Genomic DNA, 19,448 nt, shown 5'->3' with positions numbered 1-19,448 from the left:
GTTTATCATTCAAAATACCCAATATGTAACGAGAAAAAACGATTCAATATATCCAAAACATTATATTTATTAAAACAATATAGTACAACACGATATAATATGAAACAGTACTTAACAACCATCCAAACAAAGTGGGAATGGTTTGCTCTTTAACTTTTATCATTCAAACTGATTATAAAAATATAAATTTATGACTCGATGTATCACAATTATATCTCATATACATAAGTGTAATACACTGAAATACAAAAAAAAATTACATAGATTTGTGTCGTCTTCTTCTTCCTCGGCTGTGTATTATGAGTATCTTCAATAGCGGATGACTATATGTAGTATGTATATATTTGTATATTCAATATATCGTCAATGTCGAATGAGTGTATGTATATAAAAATTATTTGTGCGACTGTATGTGCTGATATAGGGAACACACATATAATCTAGGGAAATTATACATAATGGCAAACTATTAATTCAAATTAAATGGTATAATCACACTTCGATTTAATTGTGCCCTATAGCAAACTGTTTGTCAGTCACCTCTCTTCCTCAAACTCTCGCTCGCCACTCTCCCTCCCTCGCTCGCTCTCTCTGTCGTTCGCCTCTCTCGCTTTATACAAACAGAAATGTACAAATTGTGTTTCTGTTTGTATAAAGCGAGAGAAAATTGTATATACACATGCAAATACATATATCTTCGTCCTATACATTTATAATTATACAATATAAATATTCCCCTGACCAGTTCTCTTTTGCCTTTCTCTCTTTCTCGCTTTATACAAACATAGATTATACAATAATTTATGTTTGTATAAAGCGAGAGAGAGAACGATATTTGATATACAAACATTCCATTTCGATTCAATTGTATACAAATTCAAATTTTATACATATATACAAACACATAAAATTAAATTGAGAGACTCTCAACGATTTTTACAAACGAGAGGCTGACAACAATTTATACAAATGGTCTGCCAGTGAAATTATACAAATCTGAAAAGGAGCCAGCGAATTATACAATTGTTTTTTTTGTATATATGTATAGCGAAATAGCCTAGTCATAGCATGTTTGCTATGGAGCGCAATTATGCAAATTTTGCTATAACATACAAATATGAATTTTGTGTTTGTTATATGTGAAAGTTACTCTATAATCTATCGTGATTATCTGTGTTGATACAACAAAATTGAGCGAACACATACGATCTATCTTGATGGTAGCCTACGGGACCGTATGCACTGATACAATAAATTTGATCTATACATACAAGAAGGTTACTTAACCAAAAAAAAATAGCTATATCCACGAACAAAGCGAGCCCATCATGTATGTGGGCCTAACCCGGAAATATAAAATAGCCCATCACATTCCAAACTATAAAGCCCAAATTAGTATATATTCTAGGGAAAATTGTATATAATGACAAACTAATAATTCAAATTAAATGGTATAACCACACTTTGATTTAATTGTGTCCTGTAGCAAACTGTTTGCCAGCGTCTCTCTCCCTCAAACTCTCGCTCGCCACTCTCCTCTCTCGCTCACTCCCTCTGTGTTCTCCTCTCTCGCTTTATACACAGAAGTGTATAAATTGCATTTCTGTTTGTATAAAGCGAGGGAAAATTGTATATACACATGCAAATACATATATATTCGTCCTATACACTTATAATTATACAATAAAAATATTCCCCTGCCCAGTTTTATGTTTGTATAATGAAATTATACAATTCTGAAGAGGAGCCAACGAATTATACAATTGCTCTTTTTGTATATATGTATAGCGAAATAGACAGCTTTTAATTGTATATGTATAGCGAATTATACATATATATGTTTGTTATGGAGCGCAATTATGCAAACTTTGCTATAACATACAAATATGATTTTTTTGTTTGCTATATGTGAAAGTTACTCTATATTCTAACTGCATTCAACCACTTTACCTTAAAAATATATTATAACATATTTAAAATTATGAATTTCAAAAATACTAATATAACATGTTTACAATAACAATTTAATTTTTTTTTCATTTTTTCTTATATTGTTACCAAATCAACTTATATCATTTATGAGATTTACCTTAGAATGGAAGCAAGAAAGTCAAAAAGGGATGTAGTGATGTCAGAAAATGTTGTACCAAAAAAGAAAAGAAGCAATAAACTTCTTTTTCTCTTTATAAATAATGTCACACTTATCAATCTCCTTTCACTTTCAACTCCCAACTTTACTCCTCTATTTTCTAAACATTTCAAACAATATTTGCCGCTCTATAAATTTTCTCAACTTAAATTTTATTATTTTATTATAATTATTTTGTTAGCAAATTAGCTGTAAAAAATAATACCAATAGAGTGTATAGAAAACAAGTCTACTTAGAGTCTATTCTGTTGTCGGAGGAAGCAAAAAAGAAAGATGTCAACGGCACCACGTCTGTAAGCCATACAACACTATAACAAAGACAAAATTCACGGAATGGGGCGGGCCATCATCTCACCTACGGATCCAAAAGCTCGATTACAGATTTGCGTAAATTAAATATAATTTTTATTTTTTTATGACTTAAATTCACAATCTTAATAATTTTTATTTTTACTATAACAATTCATAAATTTTAAATTCACGATCCACACCATCTCCCCTAATATTTTTCATCCTTTATATTAAAGGCACATTTTTAGGTCAAACAAATACTAGAGTATACTTTTTTGTTATCACATGATGATGATTTATAGGAAGTAGTGTATTTGTTTTCCCACTTGAAGAAGTGTAAACGTGAAGCCGGGAATTAGATATTATGCTGCTATACCGCAAATTGTTGACTTTCTCATTCTCGATATCTGGACCCTCTAAGAATTTACTTATTTTTTTTGTTTTAATTTAGGTGACAATATTTAATTATCTAAAAAGAAATTTTAAGTCCACGATCTTAAAATTATAATGTGTTATAAATTTTTTGACGTGTAAGATTGGTTACCTATCGTTAGGAAACAAGTCTAATTAGTCTCACCTTTTTCTCATAAAAAGATGACATTTTAATTTTCACTTTGATTCAAAATTAAGCACGCCATTTTGGATCCTATACACTTAAACTAGATCAGTGTAATATGAAAGGATAATGTATTTTTATTTTTATTTTTGCTTAGTTATATAAACATAGGGTAAGTATATCTAAATTGGGGTAGTTAAAACAAAAATTAGAAGAATTAGATAACTGTTAGTGTCAAAATAAATGACTATTTAAACCTTGATTAGGATTTAAGTCAAATTCTAAATTTGTTAAATGTTCCTTTCTGACTAAAAGCGCACTAGTAAAATGGCAAAAACAAGTTGTTTTTCTTTTAATTTTTTTGCTTTTGGTTGGCACTATTAATTGTTTTGAAAAAGCCTTTATTTCACTTTAATCAATAAAAATAAAGTAAAGCAAAAGGAAATTTTGAGGACTCAAAACATTTTTATTGCAACTCTGCTAATTAGTCAGCCACGCAGCTAACATAGAAGACAAATTGATGCATCTTCACCAAACCAAAATGATGCTAATCATTTGCACCAAACTTAAATCAATAACACATTCACAACAACCCTATGTGAATAGAGTTTTTGGGAAGAGGGAGTGTACACACATCTTTTTAACAAAGAAATATTATTTCTGATATATCTTCGGTTCAAGAAAAGTAATTTACATAATAAGTTAAAGAAATATAAGAGTAAAAAGATATGATGAAAACAAATGAAAGAAAATAGTGACAACATAATGGGTGAAAATAGCCGAGTGAGAAAAAAATAATAATAATAAAATTGAAGAATAAGATAGCGATAGAACAAGATAATAATAATAATAATAATATCGGTAAGGAGAAGAGGGAGTGGATAAGGTGCTCTAAACCAGATTCATGTCCTCCTCCCCACTAAAAAAAGGATAGAAATTCACTTAACTACCTACTAACTTTCTATCACAATTCTCGATCAGCATTCTCTCATATCTAGGATCATGTCCTTGATGAACTGAAAATATGTCATATAATGTCTAATCACCTCTCTTCAATTCTAATCGACACTACTTTACCTCTCGTACCTCCTCACCGAAGTATTTATGCTTCTGCTCTTCACATGTTTGAATTATCTCACTCACATTGTCTCATATATTCTCAAGTTATAATCCACTTTATATACCCACACATTAATTTAACCATCTTTATTTCTGCTACTTTCATCTAATTTTAACGTGCAATAAAATAATATAATATTGCATTTGAATTGCACATTTTAATATTCATGTTGTGTAATTAAAGTTAATCAAGTTTTTGTCGTAATTCCACTATGCTCAACTTCTAAGAAAGGCAAAAGAGACTAAAAAGGTGGATAATAGGAAATTAGGAATATTATAAGGAAAAATTACCAATATACATTTTTTGCTAAAATTCCTCCACCCATCTTTTTCATATTCCTCCCCCTTAAACCCCACTTTATTTTCTGGTTCACCTTTTCCCTCAGAAAACACTAACAAATATAAATTGGCATCTAGCACAGTAGCATTTCATTCTTGTGGTAGTATTACAAATTAATTGTCATTACAATTCTTTTTGTATTAAAGTAAAGATTAGCAAACTATCAGATAAGATAGAATCTTAGCAATGAATTAAGTTATCTACTTCCATATTATATAATTGCAAAAACATATTTTTAAAGAGTTTCTTTTCATAGAATGATATTTTAAATGAGAAAAGGTTAATAATGCTCTTAATATGTTGTAAATATAACCTAATTCGATCCTAATTCCTTTAAACATTAATTTTCTGGGTTTAGAATACTTATTCATTTGATAGAATTATAAGATGATATACGTAAGGTTTTAATTAAATGAACGTTGATGATATATTTAAATCCACATAGATACTAAACCAATTTATAAATAATAACTTAGTCTATCAAAGTTTAATTTTTTCGATAATTGCTGGATTTGAATTTCTAAGAAGTCATAATTGTTAAAGGAAAAAGAAGGTTGAGTTGAATCTAAATATGAAATCGATTGATGCTTGTTTCAACTCATTTTAAACCATAAATTGCAGCTTTATTTTTATTTTAAATATATAAAATTTTATATATATCATCTATAATTTTGTTAAAGTGAGATTTTTAATATTAAGCTATTAATTTTTTTCTCATATTTTAACGATAGTATCATCAAAGATGTGGTGCAGTGAATGAATTGCTATCATCTATAATTTTGTTAAAGTGAGATTTTTAATATTAAGCTATTAATTTTTTTCTCATATTTTAACGATAGTATCATCAAAGATGTGGTGCAGTGAATGAATTGCTCCTTCTTTGATCATAAATCTTAGATTTAATTTAGTATGAAAAAATTCTTAGAAAGAGCATTCCCCGAGTGAGAACATACATAGTGTGAATCGAAAATAATCCCACTCGAGAGAGCATTTTCTTAAGTGAGATCTTATATAGAGGAAATTTAAAATAGTCGGACTCTAATCGGGGGAGTGGAGTAGAGTATATTCTTTTTCAGTTTTTTCCTCACCTCTCACTTCATCATTCTTGTGTTTCTCTCCTCCTTCTTAAAATGCTCCTTCTCTGGCTCTGACACCCCCTTATTCTCTCCCTCTCAATTTCACCCTTTTTATCTTCAATATCTTCTCTTTAGTGCTTCTATCTCTCTACAAAAATCAACATCAATTTTCTTTACAAACTCAAATCTTGAATTCTCCATTGTTGTCTTCTTCACCTTTACTGTGCAGAGCAACTATGCCTGTAGTGTTTTCAGAAAGCTCCACAGTTTCAGAACAGATTAGATACAGAAAACCCAGAACGCAAAACCAACAAGAAACCCAAGATATGGATCCAATTTCTTCTTCTCGCTCCACTAAACCCACCATTTCATCTCTACTTCTAGCACCATTTTCACCTACAAGTCCTACCCATGAAAACTCAACTACCCCCAGTGCCTCTACAGTTTTTTCCACTAAAAAGAAGAACTTTGCTACATTTAGGGGACTGGGTTGTACAGCATCACCGCAAGTGTCGGTTCCTGCTGTGATTAGGACTTCGGCTGACTGGGATCCCAAAAGGGTCAAGAAGAAAAAGCAGAACAGCAACAAGAACAAATCCCTTAATTCTGCTGTTAATGTTGGTGGAGGAGTATCCATTGGCTGCAGTAACTCAGTCCAGAATAATAACCCTTCATCGTCGTCGTCTTCATCAGCACCGTTATCGTTATCATCGAGCTGTGTGGCGGTTCCTGACGTTTGGTGTGGTCCTGGAATTGGATTAACTACTGATGCTGCTTCTGTTGATTGCGTTGTTTCAAGAAGACCCGTGTCTGGGAGGGGAAGAATTGAAAGTGACAAAGCTACGCCTAGAGAGGTACTATTTACTTTCTGTTTTCTTAAGCATTTGAATTGCTATGCCAAGTTTGTTGTTTGTTTGTACCCAATTCCGTTTCATTTAGCTAACTATTTGAATTTACTTGTTAATCTTGGTTTCATATGTCACAAATACATTTTGAGTTTTAAGCTTATTGGATCTGCCTTGGGTTTCTCAGTGGCTTGTTGCTTTTCAGCCTGAAGTAAAGTTTCAATAGTAATATTGTCCTCTAAATAATCCATTAGAGCCTAGTAGATAGCTGATGACCAAAAGTGGGGAAGGTGCCCTCAATGAATTAGGATGTCATCTATCTTAGCTTACGCTCTTTAGGTTTGTCATTTGCGGATATGTCTTGCATACTACATCTTTCTCTCAAAGAATTGAAGTTGTTGATTATCAAAGTTTTTTTTTTTTGATAAAGGTAACTTATTGATTATCAAAGTTATTTGGTAAGTCAGACTTGGTCATTCTACAAATAAAAAAAGTCTTGCTTGGTGATCCTTCCACTCCATGTCTCATTGTTGGTTCTGCTTGTTTATCTCGCTCTTGTCCTTGTTTACTTCATTTTCTCACCATTATCACTTTTGAATCTACCGTATGAATATTTTAAGCTGTAACCTCAGTCAAATAGATCTGTAGGTGAATGTACATGATTTACATTTTATTCTTGATAAAGCTGATTGCAAGGTTCACATGTAAGTTAATTCTAGCAAATCTAACAGTTGTCTTTCTGTACAGCGATCTGCATGTCCTATACGAAGAATGGTGAGCCCAGAAGACAACCCTTTTCTGGATATAGAAAGTAGCCTTGGTATACCTCGCTCCCAAATAGAGTTATTTGCATCTAGGCATCATCGACATTCTCGCCATGGTTATTCCGAAGGACTTGCAGAGGTGAGTATATACATACTTTACTGCCAAATAGATTAGTTATCTCTTGCTGCTTCGCTGCCGTTTATCATGTGAATTGTGAAATTGTCGTTCCTATGTGACTGTCCAAGTAAAAGTAAGTTCTCTGGTGCTCACAAGCATCTAGCCCATGATACCACATTGTCTGTCATGTCAATGGTTTTGAGAATATCTTTTTTATTGTCAATTGTCATTTCCTTTAGAAGGAAGCAGTGTTAGGGCGATGGGTTTTTGCACAAGTTTTTGTCCAGTTTGTTACTGGAAAACAGCAACTTGGGCAGTATTACATGCTGATACATCCTGCTTATCATTTTTGCCTTAGTGTTTCAAATATGTCTGGTTAGATAGGAAGATGGCCCAGCAGATCTTATTGACTTATTTATGTTGGTTTGCTAGGAAGATGCCCAGCATATTGTTTAATGACTTAGTTACGTTGGTTAGCTAGGAAAATGCCCAAAATATTGTTTATTGACTTATTATGTTGGTTAGCTAGGAAGATACAACAGTTTCTTGTGATCGTACCACTTAGTTTTGAGTGCCAAATCAAATTAAATGAGACGACATGCTTAGTCCAAGGAATTACTCAAGCACCTCAAATCACATGGCTTAGTTGATACTCTTGAGCATCATTGACTCAATGCTGTCAAAGTTTGACGTTGGCATTATTTGAAGTGTTTAGAATCAATATGCCGTTGTTCTTATAGACATCATCGAATTACTTAATTTGGTTTCTGTCTAACTAGTTTCATGAGTTATTTGCTAAAGATTCCGAAAATTTGGTAATTGTTTGCCATATTTCATCACTGTTATCTCCTGAATTTTGGGTGGCTGCCATGGAACAACGGGAACCAATCTTAAGGACATAATATACATGATCTTTTTGGGGTGTGATTGCAGATTGTGATGCTTCAAAATAGTCTTATGGGAGGAAGAACAGATGGTCTTGATCGATACCGTAACTGGAGACTAGATGTGGATAACATGTCCTATGAGGCAAGTCATTCCCTTGTCAATCTAGACATCCTTGTTTCTATTTCATATTCTCATAATTAACGACCACCCTTGAAACAAACAGGAATTGCTGGAACTTGGTGACAGAATTGGATATGTCAACACAGGATTGAGAGAAGACGAGATAGCTCGATGTGTTAGAAGAACCAAGCCCTTCTTTTTGAGTAATTTATCTCTTATCCGCACAGAATTGGAAAGGCAGTGCACCATCTGCCAGGTTTATTTCTAATAATTTGTTAAGACATCATTTTTGTTACTTGAAAACATTTTTTGGTTCTAACAGTTGACACATTGTACCTTTCTGAATACAGGAGGAATATGAGGCTGAGGATGAGATGGGGAAGCTGGATTGTGGACATTTCTATCACATTCGTTGCATAAAGCAGTGGCTGAGTCAAAAAAATAGTTGCCCAGTTTGTAAATCTGCAGCTATGTCTAATAGCTAGACATCAAAAAACAATTCCACCCCTCATGAACCTGTTGGTCTTTTGTATAGCTTCTTCTGTTATCATTACAAGCAAGAAAATTCTTTGCAGGGTGTTTCTATCTGAAAGTGATGGTTCTGTTGTTTGAGTGGCAATCGTATGTGGATGGATTGAAACGAGTGGTACACAAAGTATTAGGCTTCTGGTTTGAGTACAGTGATTGAATGGTACAAATTCTACAAATTTTATATGTATTGCAAGATAAGTTTCTGCCATTCTATGTCAAGGTTGATTTCGTGCTTCATACTATAATTTGCCTCTTTTTTTTCTCGTGCCAGTTTAATTCTTTTGTTTATATTTGCACACTAACCCCTAAATTTGTTACTGGAGGGAAATTTTTTGGGTGATGTCACATATTTTGGTATATTACATACATATTTCACAAGATCTAGTTTAAGAGGTAATATAAATTTTCAGATTCGAAAAATATTATAAATTGTAATCTTTCTCATAGTACAACAATAATATACCCAGTCTTTTCCCTTACCTTGATGAAGTAGAGAGGTTGTTTTTGGAAGACCTTTGGCTCTAGTGTTGCATAGAAAAACAGTAAAAGTAAATACATAGAAATAAAGAACAATTCTTCTCATATTAATATGATCGAAAAAATATCACGAAAGAAAGAAGGAAGGTCCACTACTCCATATCCATAAAAGGCCAAAACGTCATCTACTCTTCCCTAACCTTTTATCCTCTTTACTTAAAATTTTCTATTTTCTACTTGTTTTTCTCCTGTACACTACTGGCCCTACTAGAATAGATGTTAGGTTCAAATTGACAAGTGCTGCACCTGGTATATGTATCTTTATAGAGACGGGTATTTTGGTCAAAACGCCTTTAAAACTTGACACCATCATATGTTAACATTTAAGGAGTGGACCTTCTTATCATTTTTAGTGCCAATAGCTTTCCAAGTGGGTCACTACAATCCAATAAATGGACCTTGATTCCTTCAATCTCTGATCAATATTGAGGAATAGAAGTAGGCAGGATGTCAAATCAAATGAGAAAAAGATTTAAACAAATACAGGCAAACTCCTCCATAACCTATACCACCAAAGCAAAAAATCCTCAATGGCCCTCAATACAACTGTTTTACGAGTGAATTGACCTTCTGATGCTTCACAACTACACATTTCTTACCAACCATTTAATGGCAGAGGGTTCACAATTAAATATTTATACATATTTAATGAATTTATTAATATAAATACAGGGTAAAGCTGATGAATATGTCCGAACCCATACCTAGTATTATAGCTCCTCAGCTCTTGCCCACAATGGTTCATAATTACTCATCTTTGAAACTCAATGGACGTATACTTCCTACTAAGATGGTTTGCATGATCTCCTGGCCTTTTACATCCATCTCATGATCCCACACACTGGGTGTAGAACTAACGGTTCAGCTTCTCCCACTGTCGCATGACACTTGCACTGTGGTAGAGGTGGTCAAGTTCTGCCACACCTTCACATGGAACTGAATGCAGAGGATACTACACTCCGGTGTAGATCAACAGATATCATGTCGACTGAGGAATTCAATTATACGTGGATATACTTGATAGTATGCCTGCATTTACATTGCATCATATTTATAACTAACTTGTACTAGTGGGGTGGCAACTTTTTTGAAATGACTATTTCAATATCACATACCATTCGTCCACCGACTAGATCATAATGGGCATAGTGTGGACCTCGAGGTTCACCAAAAACTTTATAAGTAGCCAAGTTCTCAGGAATCAGCTTGACAGTTTCTAGTACATGAACATGACAGTAAAAAGTTACCAGTCAGCTAATTAAAGAAATGATCGGAAGAAGGTAAATATGTGAGTAAGCATGATAACAAATCACAAATTGATATTCTACCATACACAGCTTCAGGAGGACAAATAAGGTCTTTGTCTCCTGCGAGAGCTAAAACAGGTACATTGGTTTTGTGAAGATGGTCCTTGTAAAAGAAAGTCCCACTTCTATTCCGTAGTCCACCCTTTCCGAAGGCTGTTGATAGCTGTGACAGAAGTTTAGCAGGAATAGTGCCTGCATAAAATGTGGCCATGTGATACTCCATGAATAAAAGCAGTAAAAGCACTCAAAAATTTTTCTTATTTTCTTTTTAAGTGGGGAGTGTTGGGAGTTTGGGGGATGCAATATTTTAATCTATTGAAGGCTTTGAGAGAGAAGTTAGGTGTGCAAAGTATCATGTTAGCAGTGGTCTAATGATCTCAAAGACAGTTGCAACACAATATGACAAAGACACAATTTATTCATCTAATACTGCTTGGTCAGGGATCTACTTGACAGAGTTTGCTTGAGAAGCTAAAGGAATTTCAGAAATAAAAACTACAGTCATTTTTCCCACAATAAATGTGAGTATTTCCAAGATAAAGGTTGTTAAAAGTTTGAATGGGAGTACAATACAGAGTAACAAAAAGAGAACTTTACAAACTATCTGAGTTCAACTGTGGTAACACCCTCAGATATAAAACATGCGATGAGACCCAATATTGGAGTAGCAAAAGGTTAGATTCAATTGTGCAATGACATGATAATCGACAACCGTGGATATCTAAGTAAATTAAATAATATTTCTCGTATAATAACATCTCTCTCAGGAAAATTCTCCTATATTAGCTTGAACTGTGTGCAAAAACTTGACTGCCTATTGGATATTGCTGTTCTAGTGTAATGCCATATGATGATACCAATCTTGTTTAGGATTTCATGCACTTGTTATCCCCTTCCATCTAGTCAACAGTTCACCTAAGGTGGAACCAATTATATCAATTCTCTTTAAGACGTTTACTATTAGGATGCAACTAACCGTAAAAGCAAGAAGCAATAAGGTAACCGTAAAAAGAAAACATTATGGGTGTGTTCGGTACGGAGGAATTTCCAATTTTCTCATGTTCGGTTGATCAAAATTTTTGAAAAACATTTCTCTAGGAAAATAAGTTTCTAAAGTTGAGTAAAATGACTTCCCTAATGCAAGTATGGAAAACAAGTTACACAAGTGACATTCCACATTGATAGCGTCCTCCCCACCTTCAATACACCTCATCTTCATTCCCACCCCCTGTAGCTCCCATCCCACCACCCCACACCTACTACCCTCTAACTTCTCCTCCTTTAGTATTTGTCTAGATTATATACAAATGCTTTTAGGATAACATATTTTGCTTGTGTATCAAACACAAGAAAATAAGTAAGAAACCCACTTCTTTTCCACGGAAAACATTTTCCATCATATAGAACACAGCCTACAAGTCAATCATGTTTTGCATCTCTTTTCAGTGATGACTACGATCTTTTACTAAGAAAACCCGCTCATACTTACAAAAGTTTTTCAAGACAAGCCTCTCAAACAATTCTGGATGCATCATATTTTGTGCAGATATCTGAGGATTTAACCATGATAAGAGATACGGAGGATAGGATGCAAGAGGATAGATGGCTGCGAGTAATGCTCCGACTGGAACAACTGGAAGATTTACAGCTTTTGCAGGATCTACCTGTGCATCCACTAACAATTAAAATCCTCTTCTCATCACATCAGAGATAAAAAATAGGTACGGTCTTTATGAAACCGTAAAGTGCAGTCTGTGAAGTGTTTCATTTCACTTACGAAGGGTATAAGCATTTTCATGGATGACCTTGAAGTAGTGTAGTCCAGTGATGAACCCAAAGTGATGACTGAAGCCAATTCAGTGTTCTTTCCTCTGTAACCTGGTAAATCCATACACATTTACAAACATGTATATGTATACTACATGAAGATTACAGATGTAGAGGGGCGGGCCCCAGACGGATTTCTTGGTTTAAAAAAAAAAAAAGATTACAGATGTAGTCCCTCTTTCCCCAAATGTGTGGCACTTTTCGCTTATCAAGAAGCAGACAAAGTGAGCTTTGACCTAATATCATCATTTAGATATGAGGAGAAGTGCAACTTATAGTGCTTTTTGTTCAGTTTTTATATATCTGAATTTGAAGATGAATTTATCTACTCCAACTTTAACTATGAGATTTAGTCATATTGACTCTCGAGGAGTTTTTTTGTTTTTAACAATAAATGAATCCTAGTAGGAATCATTATGAAATTAATCCAAAGGTTATTTGACTAACTTTGGCAACCATTTTCTCCCATAATTAAGACTAGGAAGTACAGAAGTCGTAATAGATGAGAAGGCGTTATACCATCTTGTGAGAGCATTGCATACAGCAAGATACCTCCCATGGAATGTCCAATAGCAAGCAACTTTCCATCCTTTGGTCTGCTTTGGTTCCTTATGTAGTCCATCTACATAAGAAAAAACACAAAGGCTAACTAATGCACATCGAGTGCATAAATATGATAATCTTAGGAAAGCTCCTACAATATGATCCACCAGGAGATAAAGAACAATCTGTTCAAAAACTATGCCACGAGATGTCACCTCACCGCTATAGGCACATCTTCTTCCAAGTAATGATCGAAGTCCCAGTTATACTTCCCAATCAGACGAAGCTGTTTCCAGAAATCTCCCAGTGAAATAGAAAAGCGGTTTTGCAAACCAGTAAACTGAGTGATTGGTTGTTGACTTTCATCAATAATCTCTCCAAGTCTGTTACAGAAGTCCCTTAGTTGGCTAGTGATGGAAGAAACTTGTGCTGCATCTCGTAAACCTGAATTTTTTTATCCAAATATGAATGTGATGACCATGCATTCTCCTTTTCAAAAGGGTTTTACAGTTTCACCATTTCTTCCTGATTGATTTTGTATGCTAAGCAATAAGTTATCCATTGTTACTGACCTTCATCAGTTGAGTTAAGTTGCTCTTCATATATACCCTCAAATTTTCCTGCCAAATTTGTCAAAATTTGCAAGTCATCAGATTGGACAGTATGCCCATTGATAGAAACATTATTTGCCTCATGAGTCACAGTTAAACCATTTGAATCTGTAGTACCTTGGCGAGGATCCTTTAGACTATTTTTTGCACTCAAGCCTGCTCCTCGAACTTCAAGAATCCAAGTATCAAATCCTTGCCCAGACATATGTCGTGCAAAAGATGACTGCAGAGTAACCAAAATTCTTGATTGAAAGTTAACTGTTGTCTATCTAAAAGTCAAAGACAGACCAGAGGAAAATCAGAAAAAAGTTTTTCAATGAACAAATTCGTTCACACAGATATTTTTTGCTTGTATCTTGAAATACAGATAGATGAAAGCGGTAAGATCAATCTAAGAAAGCCAACGGAAACAAACCATCGCACCCTCAAGGTTAATGCATTTTGCAATTAGACAGGCACAAAGTGTACAATATTGTGTTTATATACAATAATCAAGTGTGCGAAACTATCTCCACAATCATAGATGGTATGTTAATTTTCACACAGCTGTTAGACATTTAAACAAGTAGATGTTAATCATGGAACATCCATCACATTATTCAATGTAAAAGAACTTTGGTGCCACCTTTAAGGTCTTCTGCACTAATTTGAGACACCAATTGAGAAAATGATGTTATAAGGATGTCCTAGAGATACCAAGACTACAAGAGGTGGAAGTTAGCATATTTCGTTAAGTGGATAGGTTCAAGCCAAAATTATAGTAACAAGGTAATATTCTACTATTACTCTACCCAATCAAAAGCTTTAAATATGTTGGACCAACTTCATTACATGGTGCTTATTGAAGAAACACGTCTGCAAGTTGGTTCAAAAGACTGAGGATTTGAATATGTTCAAAGCTTGAACTGCACCACAAGAACTAAAACAACTTAGATGAGTCTACAACCTTTGCTTGCCCAATAATTAACAATAACATTGGAAACATCAGGCCTCCAATTGTCTATTGGCTGTTATGAACCAATAACTTCTACATAAATTCTTATGATAATACAAATTACAATTAAGGCTTAAGAAGACTAAAACCTATATATATACACGAACTCAATCAGCAAGAGGCATGTTGATAGCTGGATGGAAAGGAAGAAAAAACAGAGACTTACACCAGGAGCAAGATCATAGCCAATGGCATTAGTGCCCACTCCAGACAATAATAACAGAGGATGATTCCTGCGGCTCCGCTGCACACACATTTTCATAATTATATATGCATAATTTCTTTTCTGAATTTCTATATACAGGGAGAGAGGGAGAGTGTGTGTGTGTGTTTGATTCCAATGTAGAGAACCTGCGATGAAGGCAAGTAGCGCCATAGGGCGAGATTCCATTCATTGTTGGGAAGGGGAACGTAATGAAGCTCATCTGCCGTACAAATAGAGGGTTTAGGGGTCGTTCTACCATCACCGGCGCTAGCACTGATGCAGAGTCGTCTCAGCCGCTGCGGCGGACTACCGGCGGCGGAGAAAGAAAGAAGGGCAGCCGCCGAATGAATCGCCCAACGGAGATCCGATTGAGGAAACGCAATCATTTTAATTGGAATTAAACAGTATAATCATTAATACCTAAGTTCTGAATTTCCAAATACCAAGTTCCCTTTCATTGCCTTCATTTATTGTTGCTTTCAATTTTCAACGAGGGGTATTATATGCATGCAACATATGTTACGTGTCCGGTTGAACTTTTTTAATCATATTAGTTTTTTTAATAAATCAGTAGAAAATATAGAATTTTTTTAGTACTTTCATTTTTGAGATAACTTTAAATTAAAAAAATACGATGAATGGATTTTTTATTTGTTTGTGATTAAGAAATAGCTATCGTAGATGATGCGTGAAAGAGAAAAGTGGCTTATGGCGTACACAAATATTTGAATTCTTATCGAATTAGTGAATGAAAAAGAGAGTAACATCAATCATCAACACAAAAATCTTCTCACTAGTGTAAGAAACAGTGTCCAATTAGAAATTAAGTGGAGGACATAGATACAAAATTGCAAATCCAGAACTGGTGTCATATTCTAAAAAATTATGTCCATTCATGTTCAGTAAAATATCTAATTTGCATACAAAAATAATTGAGATTTTTCTTATAAGAGTGTAGTTGTGATTGATAAGCAAGGAGGAGGAGGGGAAGAAATTAATAAATATCCCAAATGAAGTTCGCAGCTAAGATTTTAATCTTTGAATGTAAAAATGCAAGCATGATTCAGAATTTCATCGAAGAGTTTACAAGAGAAAGAAGGTGTTTAGCAATTTCAATAGATGCATTTGGCTTCGCAGTCTTGAGAGCTCTCTCAGACATCTCCGTCATCAATCTCTCATTATCTGCAAGAAACACCGTTACATTGCATCAGGAGAATCGATGCAATAATTTTTACATAATTAGCAGAACTGACCAGAAGAATAACATGATTTAGGGAACAAGTTAAACATTCCAAAATAGAGGATGCTAAAGTGCAAAATTGATTGGCTGTTATATGTCTATTTATGCAATCTAAACATATGTTGGCCATTTACAGAAAAAAGCTATGTACTATTGACATTGTTATCCAATCTAGTAGGATGTAGGTATGACATGGATATGTGAATTCCATAAGGAGATGATGAGCACAATATAATTTGTGAGAAGCACTCGTATCCCTTATCTTCAGCAACTTAAAGGAACTAAGCAATGTGTATGATCTCTTATTCATTTATAGTGACACCTGTGAGACTAGCTATTGTTTATTTCACCTTTCTGTGAATTCTTTCTTGTTTATATGGAGATATACTAAAGATAGGAATGTATAAAGACTTAAAAATCTACATATATGACAACCAATAATGGCAACCTCCCCCTCCCTCTGTCTCTCTTTATGTCTCAGGTGTGTCAAAGATTCTGTGATTACTGATATGAGAGCGAGCAGTCTGGTAAATGTAACTGCATTCTCTTTCAGCAGATTTCTAATATGTGAAGATAGCTTTAGAGATATTTCAGGTTACAAGACTAAAATTGCCATATCTCTTGTACTAAGTTCAATGAATATGAACTTAGCTGCAGTCGAACCAATTACTAACACCAGGTATATTTATAGCCATGATACCATGCTCTAACTCCAGCCCCGCTAGTTTTACATATTATAAGTGACATCATGGACATACAGAGTTTCACATTCCGAATCAAAATCATTGATATTTAGATCAAGACAAAACGAAAGGTAACAAAACCATGAAAGCAAAATGATGATTGGATTGTTTTTCTGACTAACTGCAAATATAATGAGAATAATTCCTCACATACAAGACAGATTACCATACCTAAAATTTCTTCAATAGAACTTTTAAGAGTAAGAGAGTCAAGTTCATCTTCAGTTATAACCGTTGAACCAACCAAATCAGCCATTAGACAAGCATTGTGAAATTGATGTCCTTCAGCCACATTCGGCGAAGGTATCTGCAAGAATTTCAAGGAAAAGTTATAAGAAGTGTTTTGCCAAGATTAGTATACTAATATTTCAAGGAATCTGAAGTAACAGAGTTATAAAAACAAGGAGGAAAAATAGGTGTGTGTGTCTACATATAGGTTCTCTTCAATAACCAGTAGAAAGAAGAAGCTACACTTCCACGATGATCAGCTAAAACATGAATCAATTCGGTTAGGTGATGCAAATCCTAAGGAAAGGAATATCAGCTGATCAAGTTAACAGTTACTTCCATATACCAGGCCATAATGAGCAGAAACATGCAAAAATGTTAGACAAAAGTTATCAGAACAAGGCCAAAATAAGTTTTCGACAGGCCCAAAGCTAGTCAAATTAAATGTCTATAAATAGATTGAAGTTGTACATCGTAGACAACGATCATCATCTAAATTTTTCCTACATTCCAGTATCACTTTCTTTAATAGTTTGTACATTCATAAGTTTTCATTTAGTTCATTCCAATCATCCAATATTTTCTTTGGCAACACTTAGTACCCTATAGAATGTGTTTACTTACCAGAATACTAGGTTTCCCAGCAGTTAAGATCTCAGTACAGATCATTGCTCCAGCTCTAGATACAACAAGGTCTGCAGCTGCATATGCTAAATCCATGGAGTGCAAGAACCTTCACCAAGTTAGGATCAAATCAGATTAAAACGGAGAAAAGGATATCTCTTTCTTAACGAAAACTTAGAAGCCTGAAATGCAAAATTTGCCATAAAGTAATACACAATTGTCTAGTCTAAATTAGGATATAAAACATTTGCAGCTCTAATGACAAAAGGCATTGAGCTGTTAAAACGAAACAACACTCACGGGGTAATGTATAATCGGGGATGAAATTTCACGAGGCTCTCCATCTCATCATATGCTAAGACCCCGGTTTGCCATATCAAAAACAAGTCTTTCCGTTCTTTTAACATCTCAGAATACAAATGCAAAATAGCAACATTAAGTGCATTAGCACCCAATGAGCCTCCAAGAATCAATACCACCTTACCATCCCCCTTCCCTACAACTGCATTTGAAAAGAAATGACGCCTTCCCACGGCCTTAGACGCATATTGCCTCAAAGACAATCTCACTGGATTTCCGCACACCACGCATTTGTTCTTTTGCCAAAAACAATCAACACTAGAATTAAATGCAACAAACACATTATATGCAAATAAAGAAAGCACCCGATTAGCGATTCCGGGTACTGAATTTTGTTCTTGAATTGCAAGTTTAATGCCTTTGAGACTTGCAGCTAAGCAAATTGGAAATGAAACAAACCCCCCAGTTCCAATTACTATATGGGGTTTGAATTCTTTAAATATTTGGGAACTTTTAATTAGGGATTTGACGAGAACAAAAGGGAGGACGAATAAGTTGTAGAGAGAGAAAAAGGGCCGGCCTAATGGCGCAGCAGGAATCGGTTCAAAGGAGTATCCTGCTGTTGGCACTGCGGTGCTTTCCATTCCAGTTTGAAGTCCAACAAAGAGAATTTGGGCATTTGGGTCAAGGACTTTAAGGTCGTCAGCAATGGCAATCGCCGGATAAATATGGCCTCCGGTGCCCCCTGCAGCCAATATGATTCGAAGGGTGTCAGTTGTAGCAGGTGCTTCTCCGGATGCATTGGTGCTTTGATTGTTGGGTTTGTTGAGAGAGAGACAGTTACTGATCTTGAGATTCCTGAAAGAATTTATACATATTAGATACAAAACAAAAGTTGTAGTTTATACATAAGAGAAATAGAGCCTTGCCTAGATTGAAGTTGAATGGAGAGGGCAAAAGTTAATGATTTGGGAACGGAGAATTGGGTTTTAAAGTACCGGCAGCTCGGGGAAGAGGATGAATTAATGGCTGTTAACATGATTAACAAATAAATATGAAGAAAACAGAATCAAGATACATTTGTCTGCTCAAAGATTGGAGCTTTACTAGATACTGAATCTACAGTAATGTTTTAAATTAGGTTGGTAGATGAATACTATAATCTTGAGTTCTTGTTTTATGTCCAATAATTAATGTTTTCACAACTCCCAACCTACTGTGCTAAAGGTCCCATGCAGGTCTCTTTCAAATTATATATCTTAATCAGTGTGTTCTTTAAGTTTATCTAACTTCTTTGCCATTTGATTTATGGATCTGTCTTAGTAATCATCATTCAACGAGGATTTGAAGTCTGTAAGACAGACAGTATGAATGAGCCACACAGGTAAGTGTAAATCTCCATTTTAACTTACTTATGTGGTGATATCTTCCAGTGGTACATGAATTTCTATAGGTGTTTGAACATGAATTGGTTGATATTGATGACATATGG

At 34.6% G+C, this 19,448-nt stretch overlaps 3 protein-coding genes across 4 annotated transcripts; 1 reads left to right on the top strand and 2 right to left on the bottom strand.

Moving 5' to 3' along the window:
- The first annotated feature begins 5,550 nt into the window (after window positions 1–5,550).
- Window positions 5,551–9,016, top strand: LOC125859433 (uncharacterized). The gene is made up of 5 exons (XM_049539184.1): window positions 5,551–6,385; window positions 7,124–7,279; window positions 8,192–8,287; window positions 8,370–8,522; window positions 8,617–9,016. Exons 1-5 carry the CDS (start codon window positions 5,768–5,770, stop codon window positions 8,749–8,751), a joined length of 1,158 nt encoding a protein of 385 aa, XP_049395141.1. The 5' UTR covers window positions 5,551–5,767; the 3' UTR covers window positions 8,752–9,016.
- A 768-nt stretch (window positions 9,017–9,784) lies between these two features.
- Window positions 9,785–15,294, bottom strand: LOC125860289 (uncharacterized). 2 transcript variants are annotated; one of them, XR_007445841.1, is made up of 11 exons: window positions 14,968–15,294; window positions 14,783–14,860; window positions 13,740–13,845; window positions 13,584–13,631; window positions 13,232–13,455; window positions 12,988–13,090; window positions 12,419–12,519; window positions 12,131–12,305; window positions 10,668–10,833; window positions 10,450–10,550; window positions 9,785–10,363 (listed from the first exon to the last, which is right to left on the bottom strand). XR_007445841.1 is itself a non-coding variant. In XM_049540216.1 (11 exons), the coding sequence occupies exons 1-11, from the start codon at window positions 15,205–15,207 to the stop codon at window positions 10,304–10,306; spliced, it is 1,407 nt and encodes a 468-aa protein (XP_049396173.1). In that variant the 5' UTR covers window positions 15,208–15,293; the 3' UTR covers window positions 9,785–10,303. The 2 variants fall into 2 exon arrangements, 1 of the variants encoding a protein (XP_049396173.1); XM_049540216.1 differs by having other exon boundaries at window positions 10,663–10,833; window positions 14,968–15,293.
- Window positions 15,295–15,665: 371 nt separating this feature from the next.
- Window positions 15,666–19,238, bottom strand: LOC125860561 (uncharacterized). Its single transcript, XM_049540544.1, has 5 exons — window positions 18,886–19,238; window positions 17,957–18,814; window positions 17,657–17,765; window positions 16,976–17,111; window positions 15,666–16,003 (listed from the first exon to the last, which is right to left on the bottom strand). The coding sequence occupies exons 1-5, from the start codon at window positions 18,993–18,995 to the stop codon at window positions 15,885–15,887; spliced, it is 1,332 nt and encodes a 443-aa protein (XP_049396501.1). The 5' UTR covers window positions 18,996–19,238; the 3' UTR covers window positions 15,666–15,884.
- Between the last annotated feature and the right edge of the window lie 210 nt (window positions 19,239–19,448).

The sequence above is a fragment of the Solanum stenotomum genome, chromosome 3 (genome assembly GCF_019186545.1).
Source record: "Solanum stenotomum isolate F172 chromosome 3, ASM1918654v1, whole genome shotgun sequence".
NCBI classification, from domain to species: domain Eukaryota; kingdom Viridiplantae; phylum Streptophyta; class Magnoliopsida; order Solanales; family Solanaceae; genus Solanum; species Solanum stenotomum.
Note: the sequence above shows the minus strand (reverse complement) of the source record. Positions and strands in the feature narration are given on the sequence as shown.